This window comes from Acinonyx jubatus, chromosome C1 (genome assembly GCF_027475565.1).
Source record: "Acinonyx jubatus isolate Ajub_Pintada_27869175 chromosome C1, VMU_Ajub_asm_v1.0, whole genome shotgun sequence".
In the NCBI taxonomy this organism is placed as follows: domain Eukaryota; kingdom Metazoa; phylum Chordata; class Mammalia; order Carnivora; family Felidae; genus Acinonyx; species Acinonyx jubatus.
The window spans coordinates 188,501,004-188,520,952 of NC_069381.1; the positions used below are offsets into that span (position 1 = coordinate 188,501,004).

Sequence of the window (19,949 nt, forward strand, 5' to 3'; positions counted from 1 at the left end):
CTTATCAGAAACTTCTTTCCTCAACTCCTGTCCATCCCCATCTTCCTTCTCCACACCTAATCTTTATTTGTTCATTTTCCCCTAGACACTTATTTTAGGAATTAGCCTATGTTGTTTGTATCTTCAACCGTTTCCTCTAGTTACAAAATGAGCGTAACTAAAATTTACGAAGCGCTTAGAAAGTGCCACGGGCTAATCCAAGTGCTTTCCATGGGTGGCGTCCTGCAATCTTTGCAATGCATTTTATGGACAAGGCAAATGAAGCAGGGAGAGGTTAAGTGACTTACCTGAGATCACATAGTTCTTAAATAGTGGAGTCTATATTAGAACTAAGGAAGTCTTTTCCGGAGTCCACAGCCTTAACCAAGCACTGCGCTGCCTCTCACCAGATGCTCTAAGTTTCCTGAAATCTGCATTCCTTCTGTCCACAAACACGTTGAGGTTACTAACTTCATTCAGTAATACTGTATTGGGAGATTGTAGGTAGGCATGCTGTGCTCAGGGCCAGAGTTTCAGGAGCTAACAATGCAGACGCTGGAGATTCCTGTTCGGAAGGGGAGGCAAACAAGAAGTCAGTCGTTCAGGTGGAGCGTGGGAGTGAGAAGGCTAGAGTCGGGGGGAGAGCTGACATTCCTCAATACCGTCACTCCAAGGGGCACCTGAGTGGCTAAGTGGGTTGATTTCAGCTCAGGGCATGACTTCATGGTTCATGAGTTTGAGCCCTCCATGGGGCTCTGTGTTGACAGCCAGAGCCTGCTTGGGGTTCTCTCCCTATCTCTCTGCCCCTCCCCCCTGTTCTGTCTCAAAAATAAATAAACATTTCAAAAAATTACCATCACTCCTAGTGGAACGTGAAGGAGGCAAGTCAGCCCCCTAGCCTTTGAATACCAGCTCCGGGTTCCCTAGCTGGGAGACTCTTGGGAAAGTGAGCTCTTCCTGGGCCCGTAAATAAACTATAGTAGTAGATTGCATACAGCTGCTCTCCAGAATCTGTCCTTGGCTTTCTTCCTTGATCATTTACAGCTGGCTTCAACAATGAACTCCATGCCCAAGACTTGTGTATCTCTATCTCCAGCTTGAGCCTCTCTTCGGAGCCCTAACTACACTCCTGGTGAGCCATGCCCACCAGATGTCCCTGCTTCCAACTCTAACTTCATAAATCTAAAACTCGTTGGCTCTCTCCAAACCCTTGGTCCTGAGTAGTGCCATCTACTTCTGCCACCGGCGCCGGCACTCTTCCAGAAGCCCGGGTGGAGCCTCTTTTGATTCCACCTCCTCCCTTGCCCCACCATCTAATCAGTCAGGTGTCAAGTCTTTGAACTCCTCCCTCCTTTACATTTTTACTGCCACCACCGGTTTCTACTTCATTAAGTAGCCTAACCATTGCAGAGCCTCTGCTTCACTCTCCTCTCTGCCAGGAGACTTCCCGAATCACATCTGACCGCCCCTCCTGTGCCCCTGCCTGTTCCACCTTCCATGCTCACTATGCATCTCCACTCTATTCCTCACCCCTCTCCTTTCTGCCTTCCACACCTGTCAAGTTCAACTGCTTATGCTGCTCCCTCCACCTGGGACACTTTCTCTATTTCTCAATGTCCAAATACTGCCCACCGCCAGTTCACACGCACGGTCCTCTACCAACTTTTCTCTCCTTTGGTTGGAAACCATCTCTTTCTGACATGAACTTACAAAGCGCTTTACTGCTCTTCTCAGCACTTGGCAATCTCTACCTTGCTTGTGTAGTTCTTACGCATCTTCTCTCCTCCACTACGTGGCAAAGTCTTTGGGTGTAGAATCCAGGCGCGGTTCATTTTGTAGGTGTTGCAACTGTCTCTAACACAAAGTGCTCAAAAATATAAATCGGTGACTAAGAAAATGAGTGGAAGGCCTGGAAGAAGATTGGAAAGATGAGGGAAAAGAAACAGCAATAACATACCATCACGGGCTTGACTGAAAGCTGAACACTAAGCAGCAGACATCCCTCCATCACAGGGACTTCAAGTAGGAAAAATAATGCACTATAATCACATGTCACTTAAACATTTTTCCAGAAAGCCAGTTATGTGAAAGGAACAAAATAATACCACCTTAACGGTCAGATCCACACACTGCAGAAAGATACAAACGAATGCAAGTAAGCAGGCTTTTAGATAATATAGGCTTTTTTTTTCTCCAAGAATTATTGGTGGGGCACCTGGGTGGCTCAATGAGCTAAGCGTCCGACTCTCAATGTCCACTCAGGTCAGGATCTCATGGTCCCTGAGTTGGAGCTCCCCACCCCCCTCCCCTCCCGGTCAGGCCCTGAGCTGACAGCTTGGAGCCTGCTTGGGATTCACTGTCTCCATCTCTCTGCCCCTCCCCTGCTTGCATTCTCCCTCCCCCTCTCTCTCTCAAAAATAAACAAACAAACATTTAAAAAAGTGGGGAGGGCTGCTTGGATGGCTCACATGGTTAAGCCTCTGACTCTTGATTTAGGCTCAGGCCATGATCTCATAGTTCATGAGATTGAGCCCCACATCGAGCCCCGAGCTGGCAGCGTGGGGCCTGCTTGAGATTCTCTCTCTCCCCCTCTGTCTACCCTCCCCCTGTGCTCTCTCTCCTTCCCTCTCTCTCAAAATAAATAAATAAACATTAAAAAAAAATTATTGTTAATGAGGCACCTGGTTGGCTCAGTCAGTAGAGCATGCAACTCTTGATCTCGGGGTCATAAGTTCAACTCCCACGTTGGGTGTGGTGCTTACTTAAAAAAAATATTATTAATAGAACAGAGGAAAGAGCAAGGAAGTGAAGATACATCAATGAAGAGTTAAAAAAATAGATTCTCTTCTAAACTTTAATTTTTGCTTTTACTTGGCGATCCACAGGCTCCTAGCATCACGCTTTTAAAGATGTGGCCTCATCTGAAAACATTTCACTAATAATCTTGTCTCGTTAAGGCAGCTAGTTTCTAAAAATCAAATCAAGAACTGAGCCAGGACAATCTCAAAAGCTTGTGATTTGTGCAGATATTCAGAAAAGGAGCATCCTTAATAGAAATAAACAAAAGAATTTAATAATCGCTTTACACATTTATTTGGAGAGAGAGAGAGTAAGCATAAGCGGGAGAGGGGCAGAGAGAGAGAGGGAGAGAGAATCCCGAGCAGGCTCCGCTCTGTCAGTGCAGAGCTGATGAAGGGGGTCAAACCACAAACCAGGAGATCATGACCTGGGCCGAAATCAAGAGTCGGACGCTTAACTGACTGAACCACCCAGGCGCCCCATGAACAGGAGTTTAAAATCAACTATCATATAACGGAAGAAATGGACAGATCAATTTCAAGCATTATTCTTCATACCTTGTCAATTTCAAAAGTGGAGCCCGGGATGGATGACGTTGTTACCGCGGGCCAATTTACTCGTACTGTGGGCATCTGCACTTCTGGTCTCAAAATGTCACCTTCTTTAGGAGAAGCAAAGTACAATTTTAGATGTATCTTAAGCATGCCTGGGTTAAGGAAGAAGGAAAACCAGTCTAAATGTCCCACAGAAGTGAAAAATAGTAAATCTCTAAGAAAAGGGATATGTGATTAGTTCACTAATTTCTCCTTATGATTTTTATCCTAGCCTCTATGTGCACCACAAAATCCTTTGGCAACAAGACAGCACAGGAAATGAAAAGTTCCAATCTGCCTATTAAAAAAAATAAAAGAATGTTTCTTCAAGTTTTTTCTTTTTTTAAACTTTTGGTTATACAGCATGAAGTTCTTATACTTGTGAAGCTATGAACATGAAGAGAGAAGGGGCTTGATTAAATGAAATAGAAATGCAACTTCTGGTTGCATTTCAAGGTTAGATACCACGTTAAACTCACTTAGGCTTTAACTGATCTATAGCTACTACAAATATTAATCATTGTTGGTCTAACCATAAAGAACCATGAGTACATCTCCCTGGAGTTCTTGATAAAATACATTAAAATAATTACTCTACTTAAATAACAAAGGGGGGGGGGGAATATGTGTGCCCTGGATTTGCAGCTTCTATGTATATCCAGGCAAAGGAAATTATACCCAAAACAAGGCTACTTCACAGCAAGATTTATTAATACATCCAAAAGAAAGAAAGAAAAATCATTTTGTCACACTATATACAGATAATACATACAGTGTTTTATACACATATTACATCAGTTTTTACACAAGAAAAATATACATAAAAATGTAAACTTTTGTATACAAAAATCCTTAAACAAATTAAACAAGGACCAGATAACAAAAGGAGACCAATCCATTATTATTTCATCAAATTTTTAAAACAGTAATACAGTACATTCATTGAGATATATATGGAAAATGTGAGCCATCTCTTCATGTTTAAAGGGAAATTACAAACCAAAAGCCCATCGCCTCCCAAAATGTGGTTCCCACCCCCACCCCCCCCAGCAATACCATACTCAATGCCATAGATACGCTTTTCCGTTAGAACTGGGCAGCAGGGGGATGGGGGTGGGGGGGTGGGGCTCTTACCCAAACCTGCCAACCTCCTCATCTTGCTCCTATAGTCTGTGCAGAAACGAGTGGCCCCTTAGCTTTTGTGCATATAACTAAGCTTCTAGCCACTATTCATGCAAATAGAGAGAAGATTCTCAGTTTGTAAGTTCCCTTTAAGCAGGTTTTTTTTTTTTTTTGTAAATAGTTTTAATGTATGGCCTGTTAAACATACTTGTGTGCCAAGGTGAATGAGAACGCTGAAAAAGAAGGGCTTTGAGAACCGCTAGTCCTTGCTACCGTGCAGTTACTTGGTAAGAAGAGATTTTACAACTGTGCAACCTGTCACTTACTGGATTCAAAGATGTTACCACCTCACCTCTGATTTCCCACTGCAACTTGGTTTCAATTCACACCTCAGGACTCCAGTTAGTACCATACAATTGCCAAGAGGCTTTCTGTTAAAGGCTGCTTCTGATATCAAGTTCCAGCTAAACTATTCCATGAAATCCCTCAAACCCCAACCTCTCTGTTTTAGTGTTCAGGGGAACTCTCAATCCACTGTTTTTTGTTTTTGCGTTTTTTGTAACGTCTTACAATGGAGGATTGTCCATCTATGTTTATGTTCCTCTCTCTGTGAGGTCTTGAAATGTAATCTGCTGCCAACTCATCACAAAATAAAATATTCAACGTTTTTTTCCTTAATAGTCTGTCATTCGGCGTGTCAAATTGATATACTAATGAAAACACCTGAAGTTGTGGGGAATAAGAAATCTATGGCAAGTGCATGCAGACTTGGAGCTCTTTTAAAAAGAAAAAAAAAAGTGTCTGGGAAGACCTTTTAAGTAAATAAATGCAAAACATGCTCAAGACAGCTTCAGGAGCGCTGCCTTCCCTCAAAGTTGAATTTTGAACAAGGCAGAATAACAATTAGGTGATATAATTCCCTGCAGCTAGAGAGTAGTTAACTTCCCCCCCAGGCAAAATGATCTCAGTGATCATTACTTATTAATGAAAGGAAGAGGCAGACTGGCGAATTAAGTTGGTCCAGAAGATGGTGGATGACATACACTAATGGCAATGTTAGGATTGCTTTATAACTGAAATAAACAGGCTGGTTTGTGGTACATCTCCATTTGAGAGAGAGGAAAAATGCACAAGATTCCTCAAGTGAATCTCCAACGCTCTCTCTCTTTCTCCTATGGGACAGATGGCATTTTAAAAAATGACAGTCTCCCTTTCGGTTAAAAAAAAAAAAAGTAACAATAAAAAGGAAAAGGAAGATAAATAAATAATGTGTGGATGTCTTTAGATGAGACTTTTAAATGTTCTTTTAAATAATTTTCGATAATGTATTTTAAATCATTACATACAACTGCCACTGCAGTGACAATATTCCAGTAGGGGCAGCATTTTGCTAAATGTAAAAGATTGCCATTTAAAACTCATACATATACATGTGTATATACAGTATATCAACACTATTTATATACATATATATCTGGAAAGCAACATTTCATTGCCTTTGAATATCTATATATCCACTCCCACAATATGAGACATACTGTGTGAGTATATACGAAAGTATATGTACACATGCTCCAACATGTATATATACACTTTTGTCTGTGTGTGCATAAGAGCTTTAAAGGCACAATATATAGGGATGCAAGTGTTGTAGAGAGCTGCAGCAAAGTTAAAACAGAATGTCACCAACGTGAAAAAAAGTCAAGAGGAAATACAGCAAAACTCATTACATAAGAATTCATTAAAGCAGTTTCATCATGAGTAAAAGGAGTTAGAGAATTCAAGAGGCATATGCGTGACTTTGTACGCTTTCCATGAAAAATGAAAATGGCAAATTTGTGGCTAAAACACAAGTAAACCAAAATTTTTAAGTGACAAATTGATGACGGTAAAGGAGAAAATAAACCTAACACTGTTATCAATTAATAAAATCGTAATTATGTTCTTTGCCAATGTGAGTAAAATGTCCCAAAATTATCTAGGTAAAACTTTCAAATGCGTTTTGTTTGACTGTTGGTTTGCTCATTTTTGAGACAAAGACGAATGCCCCATCCTCAAAACTACTCTAGAAACTATTACCAAAACTTACATCTTCTGGAAAATTTAAGAGCGTAAGATCTTTAAAAGAAACAACTGAGGAGTTAATGAAATATGCTTAAGCCAAATGCTTCTGGCTAGAAAGGCCATAATAAGGGGGGGGGGGGGGGAGTACCAAATGAAGTGTGATGAGAGACTGATTTAGAAGGCAGTGAAAGTCTACGGCCATACCACCCTGAATGTGCCCGATCTCGTCTGATCTCAGAAGCTAAGCAGGGTCGGGCCTGGTTAGTACTTGGATAGGAGAAGGCATGAAGGTGAAGAATAGTGGAACTGGAAAGTAAGAATAGTTCTAGCAGGAATTCACTTATAATAACCATGAACAAGACTATCATCCGAAGGACTTCCGTCTTAGGATGCACTGATAATGTACTCTAGACTGTCACCTCCTCTTGCTTACAGAATAACCCAGAGTTTTCCAGGGACGGATAATCTTGCTTCACAAAGGCTGTTTACCTATTACACACACACATTTAGGGAAATATATGTATATAGCTTTATCTATACACACACATATACATACGTGTATATATAGATTTATACAAATGTATAAATAAACATAATACTTTTCAATCTTTCCATTAACAAGGCAAGTTCACATTCAGCAAAGTGCCACCACATCCCATATACACATCTCTGTACAGATATACACAAAAGGGTCTATTTTCACCCTTCAATCAGGGGGAATTTATTCTAGCAAATCCCATTAACCAGTAACTGAAGGGAGGAGTGGCACCGAAACCAACCCCCTTCTTTCATTTGCATGCATATGTACAAGAAATATGCAGATTTTTTTTTTTTAATCCATAAAGCAAGAGTGAATGAAACTGGGAGATGCAGAAATACAACTATAAAAGGAACGACATGTAAAGCTCTCCTAGGTCTTGACTATACCTAAGATGAATGAGGCTTCAAAGAGAACTACAAATTCAGGTGTAGTATCAGGAGTTGTTTTGACATATTTCAAAGTACATGATTTTTTTTTAATATTAAATATAAATGTGATTGGAGCACTTAATAACAACTCTAGTTTGGGCTATCTGAGACCATCAGATACTCCAGTAATTAATGTATGGCAAAATGACAAAACTCAAACTATAGGAATGTATCTTTTTTAAATTCCCTATGAATCAGGGAAACGTCAAGGGTAGCATAATTTTTCCTGTAACCAAAATACGGGGGCCGGGGGCACACTCACTTCATAAGTAAGAGCACAAATGAGTAAAAAAAAAAAAAAATTTTGATTTTTGGAGATAACTAAAATCATCCCAGCTTTGAAATATGCATGGTGAAATGATCCCACCAACTCTTTCAACAAAGCAGTCCCTTCAAAAAATGGCATTCTTTAAAAAGAGCCTATACTTTCCTTAACTTTACCAAGAAAAGATGTTCAAGATTTTCTAACTCAGAATATGAAGAGATCTATTATTAACATAAAGAAAGGTTCAACGGATCTGGTCCCATCACCCCAGTAGATAAACACAGCTCACGTCTGGGTTTGCATCTCTCTCTCTCTCTCTCTCTCTCTCTCTCTCTCTCTCTCTCTCTCTTTCTCTAATTTTTATGCTCAAAGGTGAGAGGCTGGTCTTAGAACCTGCTGTTTCTCACGTCATTTTAAAAACATAGCGTAATATATAAGTTAATCAAAAGTTAAAAGAAAATGCACATGATATCAGAGATAGCCTTTTAACATAAGATAGCATAATGAAGAATTTGGTGTATTTATACTACGGAGACAAAGAGAAAATAACTCTGATAGCCCCCTCTAAATAGTCATATTTCTACAATACATTCTGTTACCTTCCTCTATTTTCACCTAAGCACACATTCACCTCTCCCACACACGTGCCCCCCCCATGTATATTTTTGCATGTGTGTAAAAACACAGACAGAGACATGCACATGAGTAATTTAATTCTATTTTTAAGTCACAGTGGGAATTCCTTAGTGAGGAGGGATAAAAAGTTCCTGAATAAGACACTGAGAACATCTAGACTTATTATTTTCTCTATTTTACTTCCCAACTTACAGAATAAACTGTAAATTAAAGAATAAATCCATAGGAAATAAAGGAGGTCTTAAAAACTTAAGTTTACAAATTCCAGCTACAGCAGTTGGGAGCTTTGCTTGATCTATGTATTTCTATTTACCCTGTAACTAAGCTTCTAGCCATCTGAAGTGTAAACCACAGATCAGTTACTAAAGAAACACGACGCCCAACAGTTCTATGAGCAGTAATAAATGGTCTAAAGGTGTTCTACGTTTTGAGGCCCCAGGATATCCTTTTATTTTATATATCTGCAAGGTAGCAAAGGATAGCTATACACCTTGACACGGCAGAGATCCAGTGTAAAAAGGTGCTTCACTAGTTTGTTTTGTCAAAAAAAAAAAAAAAAAAAACAAAAAACAAAAAAAAGCTCATATATAATTTTTTAAGCTATTAAAACACATAGGCAACATAATTCATTACACTCAATACAGCTTTAGTATAAAACTTATAATTTATGAGGTGATGTTAATAGTATAAATTAATATACCTTTTCTCTTAAAATCTACAATAAGTATTCTGAAAGCTCATCGGGGAAGGAAATTTTTAAATAAAACTTTTAAAGCTGTGCGTGGTGGGAAAGGACTGTTTGCTGAAGCGGAGGAGAGCCTGAAGGAGAAAAGGAAGAGTCCTACGCAAGACACGGCGGGCTATGACACCAAATGTTTTCTCTTTCTTGCGCTCTCTTCAATGGTGAGTCACCTTTAGTTTCTTTTAAAACTATTTTCTTATTTTAAAAACTGCCCTAATTTCCACAAGGAATCCCTGAGACATACTCAACACTGTACAGCGAAAAGAACGATCACTGTGCCGAGGAACTGATTCCAACCCTTCTGAGCAGATGAAGACAATGTTCCAAGCACCAGATTTCCTGTCACTTCCACGCTAATCTGCTGGAGCCCACTGGGCCCGAACCAGGCAGGGTGGAGTCCTTTCAGGGCAAATCAGTCTAGTCCCCGAGCAAAAGCAATGGTGTGGCGTCTAGCTGCACTGGAACCTTCCGCACTGCATACTGACATTTTTTCCAAGGGGAACTTTGGGTGCATCTAGAGCTTACTTCAGTGGTCCCAGCTTAAACACACAAGTAAGAACAAACGAACAAGTGCAAGAGGCAGCTTCTAGTACTCTCAGGCCACGATCAGGACAGATCAGGCTGTACGTGTGCATACTTGAGAACTGGGGGCAGGCGGAGGCAGGCAGGCAGGAGGGAAGAGGGGAGGAAAGCTGGGCTGCCCTACAGAGCTTACCAAGAGTTAGAAAGCTTTTCTCTTGCAACATTCTTTTTCAGACTCAACTTTAGATCACCAAAAAACTCCGCCACTCAAAGTAGTCAGACATTCCCAAGACTTGGGAACCTAGTTTATGGTCAAGAAAGTCACACCAAATTTGCTCTCTCTCCGAAATGCCACGTGTCCTTTATTGGCTCTGTTGATCACAGTGCAGAGAGGGGAAAGCTGACAGAAATCAGAGGTGAAGGGAACGAGAATTTTTGCTATTGAGAAATGAGGCTAAGTCGGCCCCGCAATTTTTGCATTAATGACACTGGCTACTAGGAGACAGAATTATTCACTTGCGTTTTAGGTTTTCTTTCCTAACTTACTAGTCAGGGGGAAATGCTTAACAGATACCCAAATATGTTCTTCACTGGTATTTTATGTCAAATTTTTTGAAAGATAGCATTTAAAATGTTAATCTACTAAACATGGATTCTTGTTCCCTCCAGGGTATGATATTGGAAAGCTTATAAGGCTCAAGATATTAAGAAGTCATTAAACTGTTTTACCTTTCTATAGAATGCCAGTGAAGATTCCGTATTTTCAATGTATTGCGAGAGGGGGGAAAAAATCGATGTTCTATCACATGTATACTTCTACCTCCCACCTCACCAAGAAATGTATTTCTCATCGGGGAAAAAAAATCCTTGGAGTGATGTAGGTGTTAGTGATGGTTTAAAAGATACAGATGAAGACTGTTCAGTATGACTACATTTTCTTTTAAGGAATCCTTTAAACTGCCTCATTCAACTGCAGAGTTCTGTTGACCATTTAGAAGACCACTGGATCAGATTATTCCACATAAAACAGATTAAAAACACAATTTAGTAGAATGTTAAAAGGCTAAAAAGAAAGAGGTTGAAGAACCTGAAAACTAGCTACCTAAAAAAAAATTTTTCAAATGCAGTCGAAACTGATTAAATAATTAGTTTAGTGTTATCAATATCTTCATCTTTTTGCAATACCAGTCCACAACAACCTACTGAACTAACTCGGAGAAAGGGCGACCGCCTCAAACACTGCTGACACAGCCCCAGAACCCCTCGCAAGGGGGCAGGGAGGACGACAAACGTAAGGGCGCAAGTTACAACGAACTGAATGGAAGGGGGTGTGCTTGGTTGGCTCAGTCGGTAGAATATGCGACTTGTGTTCTCAGGGTTGTGAGTTCGAGCCCCATGTTGGGTGTGGAGCCTACTTAAAACACAAAAAACTGAATGGTATATTGGTCAACAGAAACAGAAATTCTTTCACCTAAGAAGAAAGCTTACGGATCGGGCACGTATCACAGACACCGTTTCCTTCCAAATCAAAGCACTGTCTTTGCCTCTGGGTTGCGATGGTGGCCTGAGAACGAGCTCTGATAAGGAACAGCTTTTAGTGTTAGTCACAGAAAGTGAGGAGGCTTAGCTCGCAGTTGAGACATTGGGCTTATCGAAGAAATAAATGGGCTTATTGAAGAAATAAATCTTATAAATAATTATTTGGCAAAGATAAAGGATTAGCTTTCTTTAGCCTGACACCACTCAAGACAGTAACTACAATCTTAAGGAAAAGAAAACAAAGAAACACATCTTCCAACTTTATCTCCATACCTACTATTTGCTTCTTATGAAATTATAATCTTTTCATGGAGGGACACTAGACACACCGCACTGCCTGCCAGCATGAAATTGCTCAGGAAGTCACTTATAAAGCAGTTCTATCTCACGTGGTAGGTTACTAGAGGGAAAAAAAAAAATCCTTCACCATATAAGCTTTGTGACGATAATTACAAAATTTTCCATTGCATAGTCTGTCATTTGGTGGGTTAAGTGTAATTGCTATTTACTATTGTGAATTGTTACTAGCTACATAACCTACGCAGATGTGCAAATTACTAAGCCATTTTTACAGAGAAAAAAACAATGTCTTAAGTACTTTAATTAAAATAATATTAACAATTATGTAGAGAGAGTAAAGGAGAGAAAACACATCTTTTCTTCGGATGCTATAGATCACAGCCAGTGAGTATCATTCGTTAGAATGGACTTCAGATTCTCAGAGCACAGAATGTATCCATTAACTGCAGCAACTCTGTAAATTAAATCACATTAACACAATCTAACTGGCCCTTATAAATGGTCCCAAAGAACTGCAGAAATAGAGTGACCCTTCTCTGCCACTATTTCTGATGAGTTTCACCCTAGAATAAAAAGCTAGCTTCCACCTAATTAGGACCTTACATACAATCTGTTTTTGATTCCAGTATTGCCTTATTATAGTATAGTGTAAGTGCTATTTAAAAGACACTAATTTTCCTGTTTCTGGAGGAAAAGACAATTCATTCCTTCCTCTACACATTAACAGCAAACCTACTACTGATAGACGAGAATTGCTCTATATCAGCTAAAAGAAAAACGTTAACAGGTGTCTCTGGGTTCACAGATGTTCTTCTGTCTTCCAAAAAGGGACTCGCAAGAAACCGCAAAGGCAAAGCAAATTGCAAGCTTGGATATTTGTTTTGCAGTAGATGAAATGAGAGGACAAATTTGTTTTTTGCTAATTCCTCAAACCTACACTGGTACTTTCTACGGGTGCCCTTTCTTCAGCTATCACTGTGGGCGTCTAAACAAAAATGAATTTACTCAAAAGTTTTTGGTGTGAAGCTGTAACTGGCAACATTCCTGATCATTTCGTGCCTCCTTATTAGAAAGCAGGAAAGGGCTTTTAAATGCACACAAAACAGAAAATTGCGAACAATAAAATGTGCAACTTACTGCAAACTCAGTTTTGATAACTGAAGAATTTTAAGCAGCTACCACGAGGGACAAATAGCCAGAAAAGTTCAAACCGACTCCCCATGACTTTCCGTTTGCTGTCAAAGAAGGGGGCCGATAAGATAGTGTCCTGCTCTGGTACAACCTTGGATTAGTACACGATGGAGACTAGACCAAATTGCTGGGAATGGACAGTTATCCGGCGAGGATTAGAATGGGAGGCGAAACGACTGGAGCAAACTAAATGACACTTCTGAGCAGAGGTAACTACTCATCATCATTTCATTACAGTACATTAAAATAAAAAAGCTTACTAACATAGGTTCACAGGTGAGAAATATTCAAATTATCTGCTCTCACCGTTCAGAATAGAAATTTATGGTGATACCAAATATAATTTTGCTTTGTGACATAATTTATAATTTAGAAATTTCTCAATCTGCAAAAAAGGCAAAGCTATTAAAAAATAAATCTTCCAATCAATTATCATGATTAAAAAAAAACTAAATATATTACAAACATATTTTTGGCCCACAAAAAGAAACTTCAATAAATACAAAATAGGGCATATAATGATTTCATACAGTCATGGGACATTTCCCCTCCATAACCTCAGGCGCATGGCATCTGCATAATGCCTGCTGATCACCATCATTCCTTTAAAAAGCAGAGAAAGAAAAGCTTTCAAAAGAAGGGAACTGGTTAGAATTAGCATGGCATAAAGAGAATACATATAGGAAGTAGGAAAATACATCCAAATCTTTACCTATTGAAAAGGAATTCAGATCAAATATTCCCTGACCAATGAATTATTATATCACATCATTAATAGATATGTTCTCTCTACTCATCTTTTAAAATATATATATGTAAATTAGACTAGACTCAGGTATAAATAGCCAATGGTATCTCAGGGGATGGTGAAACTTCTCAGCAAAAGCAGAAGAGTACAGATGACTTTAAAATCTAGTTCCACCCTTGGGAAGGGGGCAGGGGAGAAGGCAGGTAAAAAGAAACCTCACATATTCATTTCCATAGTCACCAACTTACTAAACTACCCAATATAATTTTCAACCCTAAAATCTCGGTACTTTAAAAAAATTTCTGCAGCTTAAATCTAAGTACTTAAATTGTTTTAAAAGTACCAACAGGGTAGGTAAAATTTAGGTCTAATTTCCATATTCTGCTTTGAAAGAAACTTTAAAATGTGTATCCTTCAGATATTACACGTCACTTCACAACTGGCACATTGATTCTACAAGTGTCTTCAACATTTTACAACTCTTACCAAAGAATCACTACTGTAAACATGAAAAATTCAAAAGTAAAAGATGGACCAAGGAGTTCGGAGACTCCATCTTTCCAAACGTATCTGACCTAGCCTGCTTTTCACATCAAAATATGGTCTTTAATTACATCTCGTGAATGTATTCCATGAGAGAGGATGGAGAAACAAACACCTGTCTAAAAAGGCAAAATAACCACCAGACCTCAGAATCTCAGCAACCCTGCAGTCACTCCATGCTTTTTGTGACATCCCCACGGCCCTGACATGAATTCAGCTTCTTGTGTTCTTGGATAACTTAGCGGAAGAAGGTTGTACAATTCACGTCACCAGACCACCACCCTCTCTATTTGGCAAACTTCGTTAATTCGGTGGGAAAGGATGACCAACCTTATTAGGGTTGTGAGACGTGGGAAAGGAGAAGTAAGAGCCTTATTATACTCGTTAGGAAAGAAAAAAAAAACAGAAAGAAAGAAAGAAAGAAAGAAAGGAAGGAAGGAAGGAAGGAAGGAAGGAAGGAAGGAAGGAAGGAAGGAAGGAAGGAAGGAAGGAAGAAAGAAAGAAAGAAAGAAAGAAAGAAAGAAAGAAAGAAAGAAAGAAAGAAAGAAAGAAAGAAAAAGAACAACCATGGGACAGCTGCTTCCTGCCCTGCACAAAAACACACACATGGGCGCACACATTCACACAGGCGGTCAAAAGACTAATAATGTTTTTCTTTTTAATTGAACATGATCACAATTAGGAATGGAATCCTGGCCTCGTGCGGTGTTTAGCAGTTGGTGCTAAGTCAGAGCCTTGATCTGTCCCTACACACCATTTGCTGTCTCTTACACAGGAACTCGATGAACAGGACCATTCTATCTAGAACCACCTCTGTAAAGACCTGGTAATAGAATGGAAAGCATTGATCTGAATACTAGGAAATAGTAAAGGGCACTGGTAATCTGAGGTATCTTCCACTTCTAGGACTTGCTGCTAAAAATCAATTCTATCCAGTCACTGTGCTGAGCCACTAAGGAAACCACTGGGGTAAGAGTGAACCCGCCGGGAGGGAATGAGCACCAGTGCAAAGGAGCACATGTGAACACTGAAGCGAGGTCCACTGCAGGGTTACTTGTTTAACTGGAAAAAGGAGTTCCCCTCTAGTCCCCATCTGTTATTTTTAAAATCTTCTTTAGGAAAAGGGGAAAGGGATGATCAACAGGAAACAAAGATAGAAAACACCAGGTTCCCCACCTGCCTGCAAACACACAGACACGCTCAGTTAGGGGAGGTAAAGGGAGAAGATGCATTATTGGTACTTGTAGCTGTGGCACCTGTTACCGTGAAGCCTGTAGGAGGGGCTATAGAGCTGTGGCTGGGCTGCAGGTCCTTAGGAATGCCACTGTGAGAACTCAGCTGGTGGCCGAAGGCTGCGCTGAACTGAGGGAGTTGCTGCTTGGGAGAGGTGGAGGCCATGAGTTCAGCAGAAGGCCCCATGCCACTGAAGCTGGTCTGCGGTAACCCCGGAAGCACGCTGGAGCTGCTAGGGGTCACGGTGGCGAAGGCAGGCTGTGTGGTCTCTGAGTTCGAAGTGGTGGGTGGCGTGGATAGGGAAGTGGAAAGAAGATGTCCATCTGCGCCAAGAAGGTTGCTAAATGGAGAGGGATCTCCAAGGTTGACAGGGAGATTGCCCCAGTGAGTTCTGGGGTTCACGACTCCTCCAAGTGGCACCTCGAGTTGGGTTGGGAGCAAGTGCTGCGCCATGATGGGCATCTCTGCTGAAAAGGTAGCTGCCATATTATCACCAGAGTAAGATGTTGTGTGGGGAGAGGTGATATGGTCACTGTAGGGAGACGGCACGTGCTCACTATCATAATGGCTTCCATGGGGCGAGGAGTGTGAATGATCACTGCTGTATTGCTGTCGTGAGGTGATTAGGTCATCTGCCTTGCTCAGCAGCTGGGCAGGATGTGGCCTCTGGGAGGCATGGCTGCCATCATGTAGTCCATGAAACTGTCCTGGGAAGGCTCTCTCCCCAAGTGCACTCTGGCTGATCAGAGTGGCAGAAGTAAGGCCGACGTTGGCTGGGGCAGAGAACTGCCCTTGGATCTGCCCTGCCAGGGGTGTAGGTGGGTTAGACAAGGTAGCAGAACGGAGCAGGTTCTCATCCAGCTCTAGACTAGAAAAATTATCATGTACTATGCGCCCATTCAGTAGCTCCCCTAGGTCTGTGTTTACTTCTCGGCTCAAGGACTGAATTCCTGAAGCTCCAGTACCTGTGGAGAACACCCCTATTCCTCTCTCTGACAGCTCCTGGACTGGCACACCATCTGACTGGGTAAGTACCCCAATGGTACTCAGGCACTCAAGAGAAGTGACAGCCTGCAAGGCCCGCTCAAGTTCCTCGGCCTCTTCGGTAGTTGGAAGAAGGTCTCCGTTCTTTCCTGAGCAAAACAAAAGCCGTCAAGAGAATCAGCAGAGTCGTTACATATGCCATACCACAAAAATCCTCCATTGGAATTATCTGTAACAGTATTCTGTTATTAAAGAGAGGCCCCACGGAAAAGGGAAGCTTCCAGGGACTAGACTGGAAAGAAAGAGTGAAAGAGTAATCTGCAGGACAGGCCTGAGAGGTCAAGCTGTCCTGCAGCCTGTATCTTCAGTTTACTTACAGCAGTGTCTAAACCCAGCTGGCCAAAGCGATAAATTCGTAAGGACTCTTCTAAGCATTACCGACTTAAAATGCATGGTGGCCGTCTGATTACACATGTTTTTACCTGAAGTTATGTCAAAATCATTACAACAGAAAATATATCATATTGGTTTGGACTGGAGACAAAAAGCCATGCAAGAGTCCCCTCAGTGCTTCTGCTCTTGAACTCTCTCCTCCAGCAGGAGGGCGGCCGTAGAAGACAGAGGGAAAAGAGACAGGCGGCGCACCCGGGAGCTGAGCACTCACTCGCACTCAGTCCTCTCTAAAACGCTTCTGTGTGTTTCCCGCTAGTCCTGCTCCCCTCATGCCAGTCTTCGAGAGGAAAGCCTGGGGGCTGCCACTGACTTTGTCTCCAACATTAAACATCTCTAGAGTTAGGAACTTGACTAGTCACCAGAAAAATATCCAGTTTTTAATGGTGAAAGAAACTTTCTAATGGCATAAAAGGTTTTCCCTGAAAGCGCCACAGAACTGGTGGGATTAAAGCAAACTTTGTTTTAGAAAAGTGCACTTCAACTCAAGCACAGGGTAGGGTATTGGAACAGGACGAGTTCTAAAAGGCTTCAGTAAACTCAAGTTTAAGATGTTTTTGTTGAAAAATAGAGTAAAATGACTCATTTTAAAGGGACAAAGTTAACAACCTAACAGTTGAATGATCAACCTACTAAGCCTATTAATTTGGCTAGTTGGACAAACCGCACTCCTTACCTTCTGAAAGCAGGGTAAAATCGGTTTAGCAGGGTTGCATTTTCTAATTACGGTGGAAGACACTGTGTGTGAGGAGGAATACTTCACAAACGCTATTTCCCTTTTTAAAAACTCATTCAGCCTTCTTGAATCAAAAAATTGAGCCATACCTTCAAAAAAATCAAAATCTTGTAAGTCATCAGGCAGCCGTGGCAGGACGTCTGAAAAGTCCTCCTGGTTCAATTCCAAGTCATGTGGAATGTCAGTGATCTCATTGGCAATGTCGTCCGGCAACTCATCAGCACTCAGCTCCGGCGTGGATGGGCTCCTGGGGAAGAGGACACAGTTGGCCCCATCACGCCCCTTATCCCTTCACACCAGTGTCCCCAAGACACGTTCGTCAAATGTGAAAATGGGAAATCCTAGCTTAAAATGTCTCCTTTTCCTACTTTCAGAAAAGGAAATTTGCAAGCAAAAGGAAGACCTGACCATACTCAGTCACACAGCCCCAAAATCTTCACCCATGTAGGAAGAGAAGGCAACCGTTTCGAGATAGCTTTACCTCACATTAGTAGAACAAATCACAATTTTGTGCATTGAGTGTGTCTTCATACTTTTTAGAATTTCAAGTCTAGTCAAATAGTAATTTTTAAAAAGTGAAATGGACAGATAAAACTGAAATGTCTAGCTGAAACAGAAGCCTCATTCGACTGGTCAAAATGCTTAACTCCTGCCAAAATCAGTAAGGTATCCGATTTCTGACGGAACATTTCTGTCGAAACATATATGGAATTTCTGCTAAAGCAGAAAAATCTGAGGGCAGACAATTAAATTCTCAATTTCAGCATCTGCTTTCTGTGTTACAGTGAAAAACTTTATTTCAGATCTCACCCAATCAGATATTTGGTAAAAATTACATTGAAGACTACAAGGTCTAGGCTCGTCTATCGAATGGCTTCGGTGGCCGAGCTGCAACGCTACAGAGATGATGCTAGGTGTTGTGAGAACCATCACTGACCGGATCTGAGCGGTCTCCACTGGCAGTGAGACGCTGGTGGGCATGCTGAGGTTCCCTTGGGGGACTGCAGGGGGAATGGGTTTTTGGGGTCGACGAGGTCCACGCCGTCTCTTCTTCTTGTGTTTTTTGGTAAGTGCAGGAGGCTTGGTTTTTTTCCTGGGTTTCCTCTGCTGCTGGTGCTGAACTTTACGGGAGCTATCTCCTCTCAAGAAATTATCCTTTGAAATGAACAAATGGGTATTTTTAAACTGAGAATGTTTGGGAAAAGCCTAAGAGCTATCTGAAAAAATTACTCCCATCTCTTAACATTCTATAGAATGCCTAAAACATACTATATACCTACAGCAAATATAACCATAAGTAAATGAGTAAAGAATTCATTTTTTTAACTTAATTCAAATTAATCCAAATCAATACATACAGTTCACCCCACATTTAAGGACACTGTGAGATTTTGGCAGGCCGAGAGGGAGGTGTGGGTGGGTAGAAGGGATAGGGGGAAAAAAAAAAAAAGACACTGTGATAGGTGTTAAAAAAAAAAAAAAAACCAGAATGAATGAAATGTAATTGCATTCTCAAAAGAACTTACTCTTTCATGGAAAGAACAAGAATATAAGTATACATAAATACAGTACAGAGAAAATAGGGCAATAATGGCATAAATACCTTCCATGCATGTACAAAAGGAAAATCAATTACTTTTAGTTTTGTGGGATTAAAAGATAAGTAGGATTTTAAGTCACTGGGGTAAGGGGAAGATCATTCTATAGCAATGACACTCACAAGACAAAACAGCAAATAATTGGGTATGACTGGTGCTTGGGGTATGGTGTAATGGAGGATGGAATATAAAAAGTAAGCTGTAAAGAAGTTGAGGACCAGATCACGTACGACTTTGATTACCATGTTCAGGATTTTCAGCTTCATTTTATAGGCAATGGGAAATGATTTTTGATGAAAGGAGTAACACAACTTGACAAATGCTTTAAAGGGATTCAGAACACTGGCAGCAATGAAACAGACAAGGCAAGAGAATGGAGGTATTATTTCCAATCAGAGGGCCATTTCAACAGTCAATACAAGATAAATGGCTAAGGGGAAGGTGAGTGGGAATGGAAAAGCAAGGCTCTGTAGGGACAGAATTCTCAAGATATGACAGCTCCTTGGATGAAGGGAAGAACACTCTAACACGTCTCTCTAGGGTTTCTAGGTTGGGAGACTGTTAGATGATACCATTAGTTGGAACAGAGCACACAGCAGAATATGGACTCAGAAGAGAAGTTAAGGAATTCAGCTTGGCTCCCATATAATTTGAGGTATGAAGATGTCCCAGGAGATAGAGGAGGAAATGGTATGAGGGATAAAGAAAGGGATGGAGATGTAGCCTCAGAAATCATGACACCGTAAAAGCCCTTCAAGTAATTTACATGGACCAGGGAGACAAGGTAAAGAGAGAAGACAAAGGGACCGCAGCTTTATATAACTGCTGCTACTCACTTGAGTGAACAAGGTTAGAACCAGCAAGGAGGAACAAGAGATTAACAATATAACCAGCTTTCTTCATCGGCCACCCTTCAATCTGAATACTGCATTTCAT

General features: G+C 40.9%; 1 protein-coding gene across 7 annotated transcripts in view; it reads right to left on the bottom strand.

Annotated features, from left to right (window-relative positions):
* Positions 1 to 4,651: 4,651 nt before the first annotated feature.
* INO80D (INO80 complex subunit D) overlaps positions 4,652 to 19,949 on the bottom strand; it is a 71,676-nt gene continuing 56,378 nt past the window's right edge. For all 7 annotated transcript variants that reach the window (XM_027052738.2, XM_027052727.2, XM_053215676.1 and 4 more), the window contains 3 exons: positions 18,353 to 18,570; positions 17,505 to 17,662; positions 4,652 to 16,378 (listed from right to left, as the gene is read on the bottom strand). In XM_027052738.2, the coding sequence (XP_026908539.1) occupies positions 15,213 to 16,378; positions 17,505 to 17,662; positions 18,353 to 18,570 (1,542 nt within the window). In that variant the 3' untranslated portion in view covers positions 4,652 to 15,212. The remainder of the gene's footprint in view (positions 16,379 to 17,504; positions 17,663 to 18,352; positions 18,571 to 19,949) is intronic.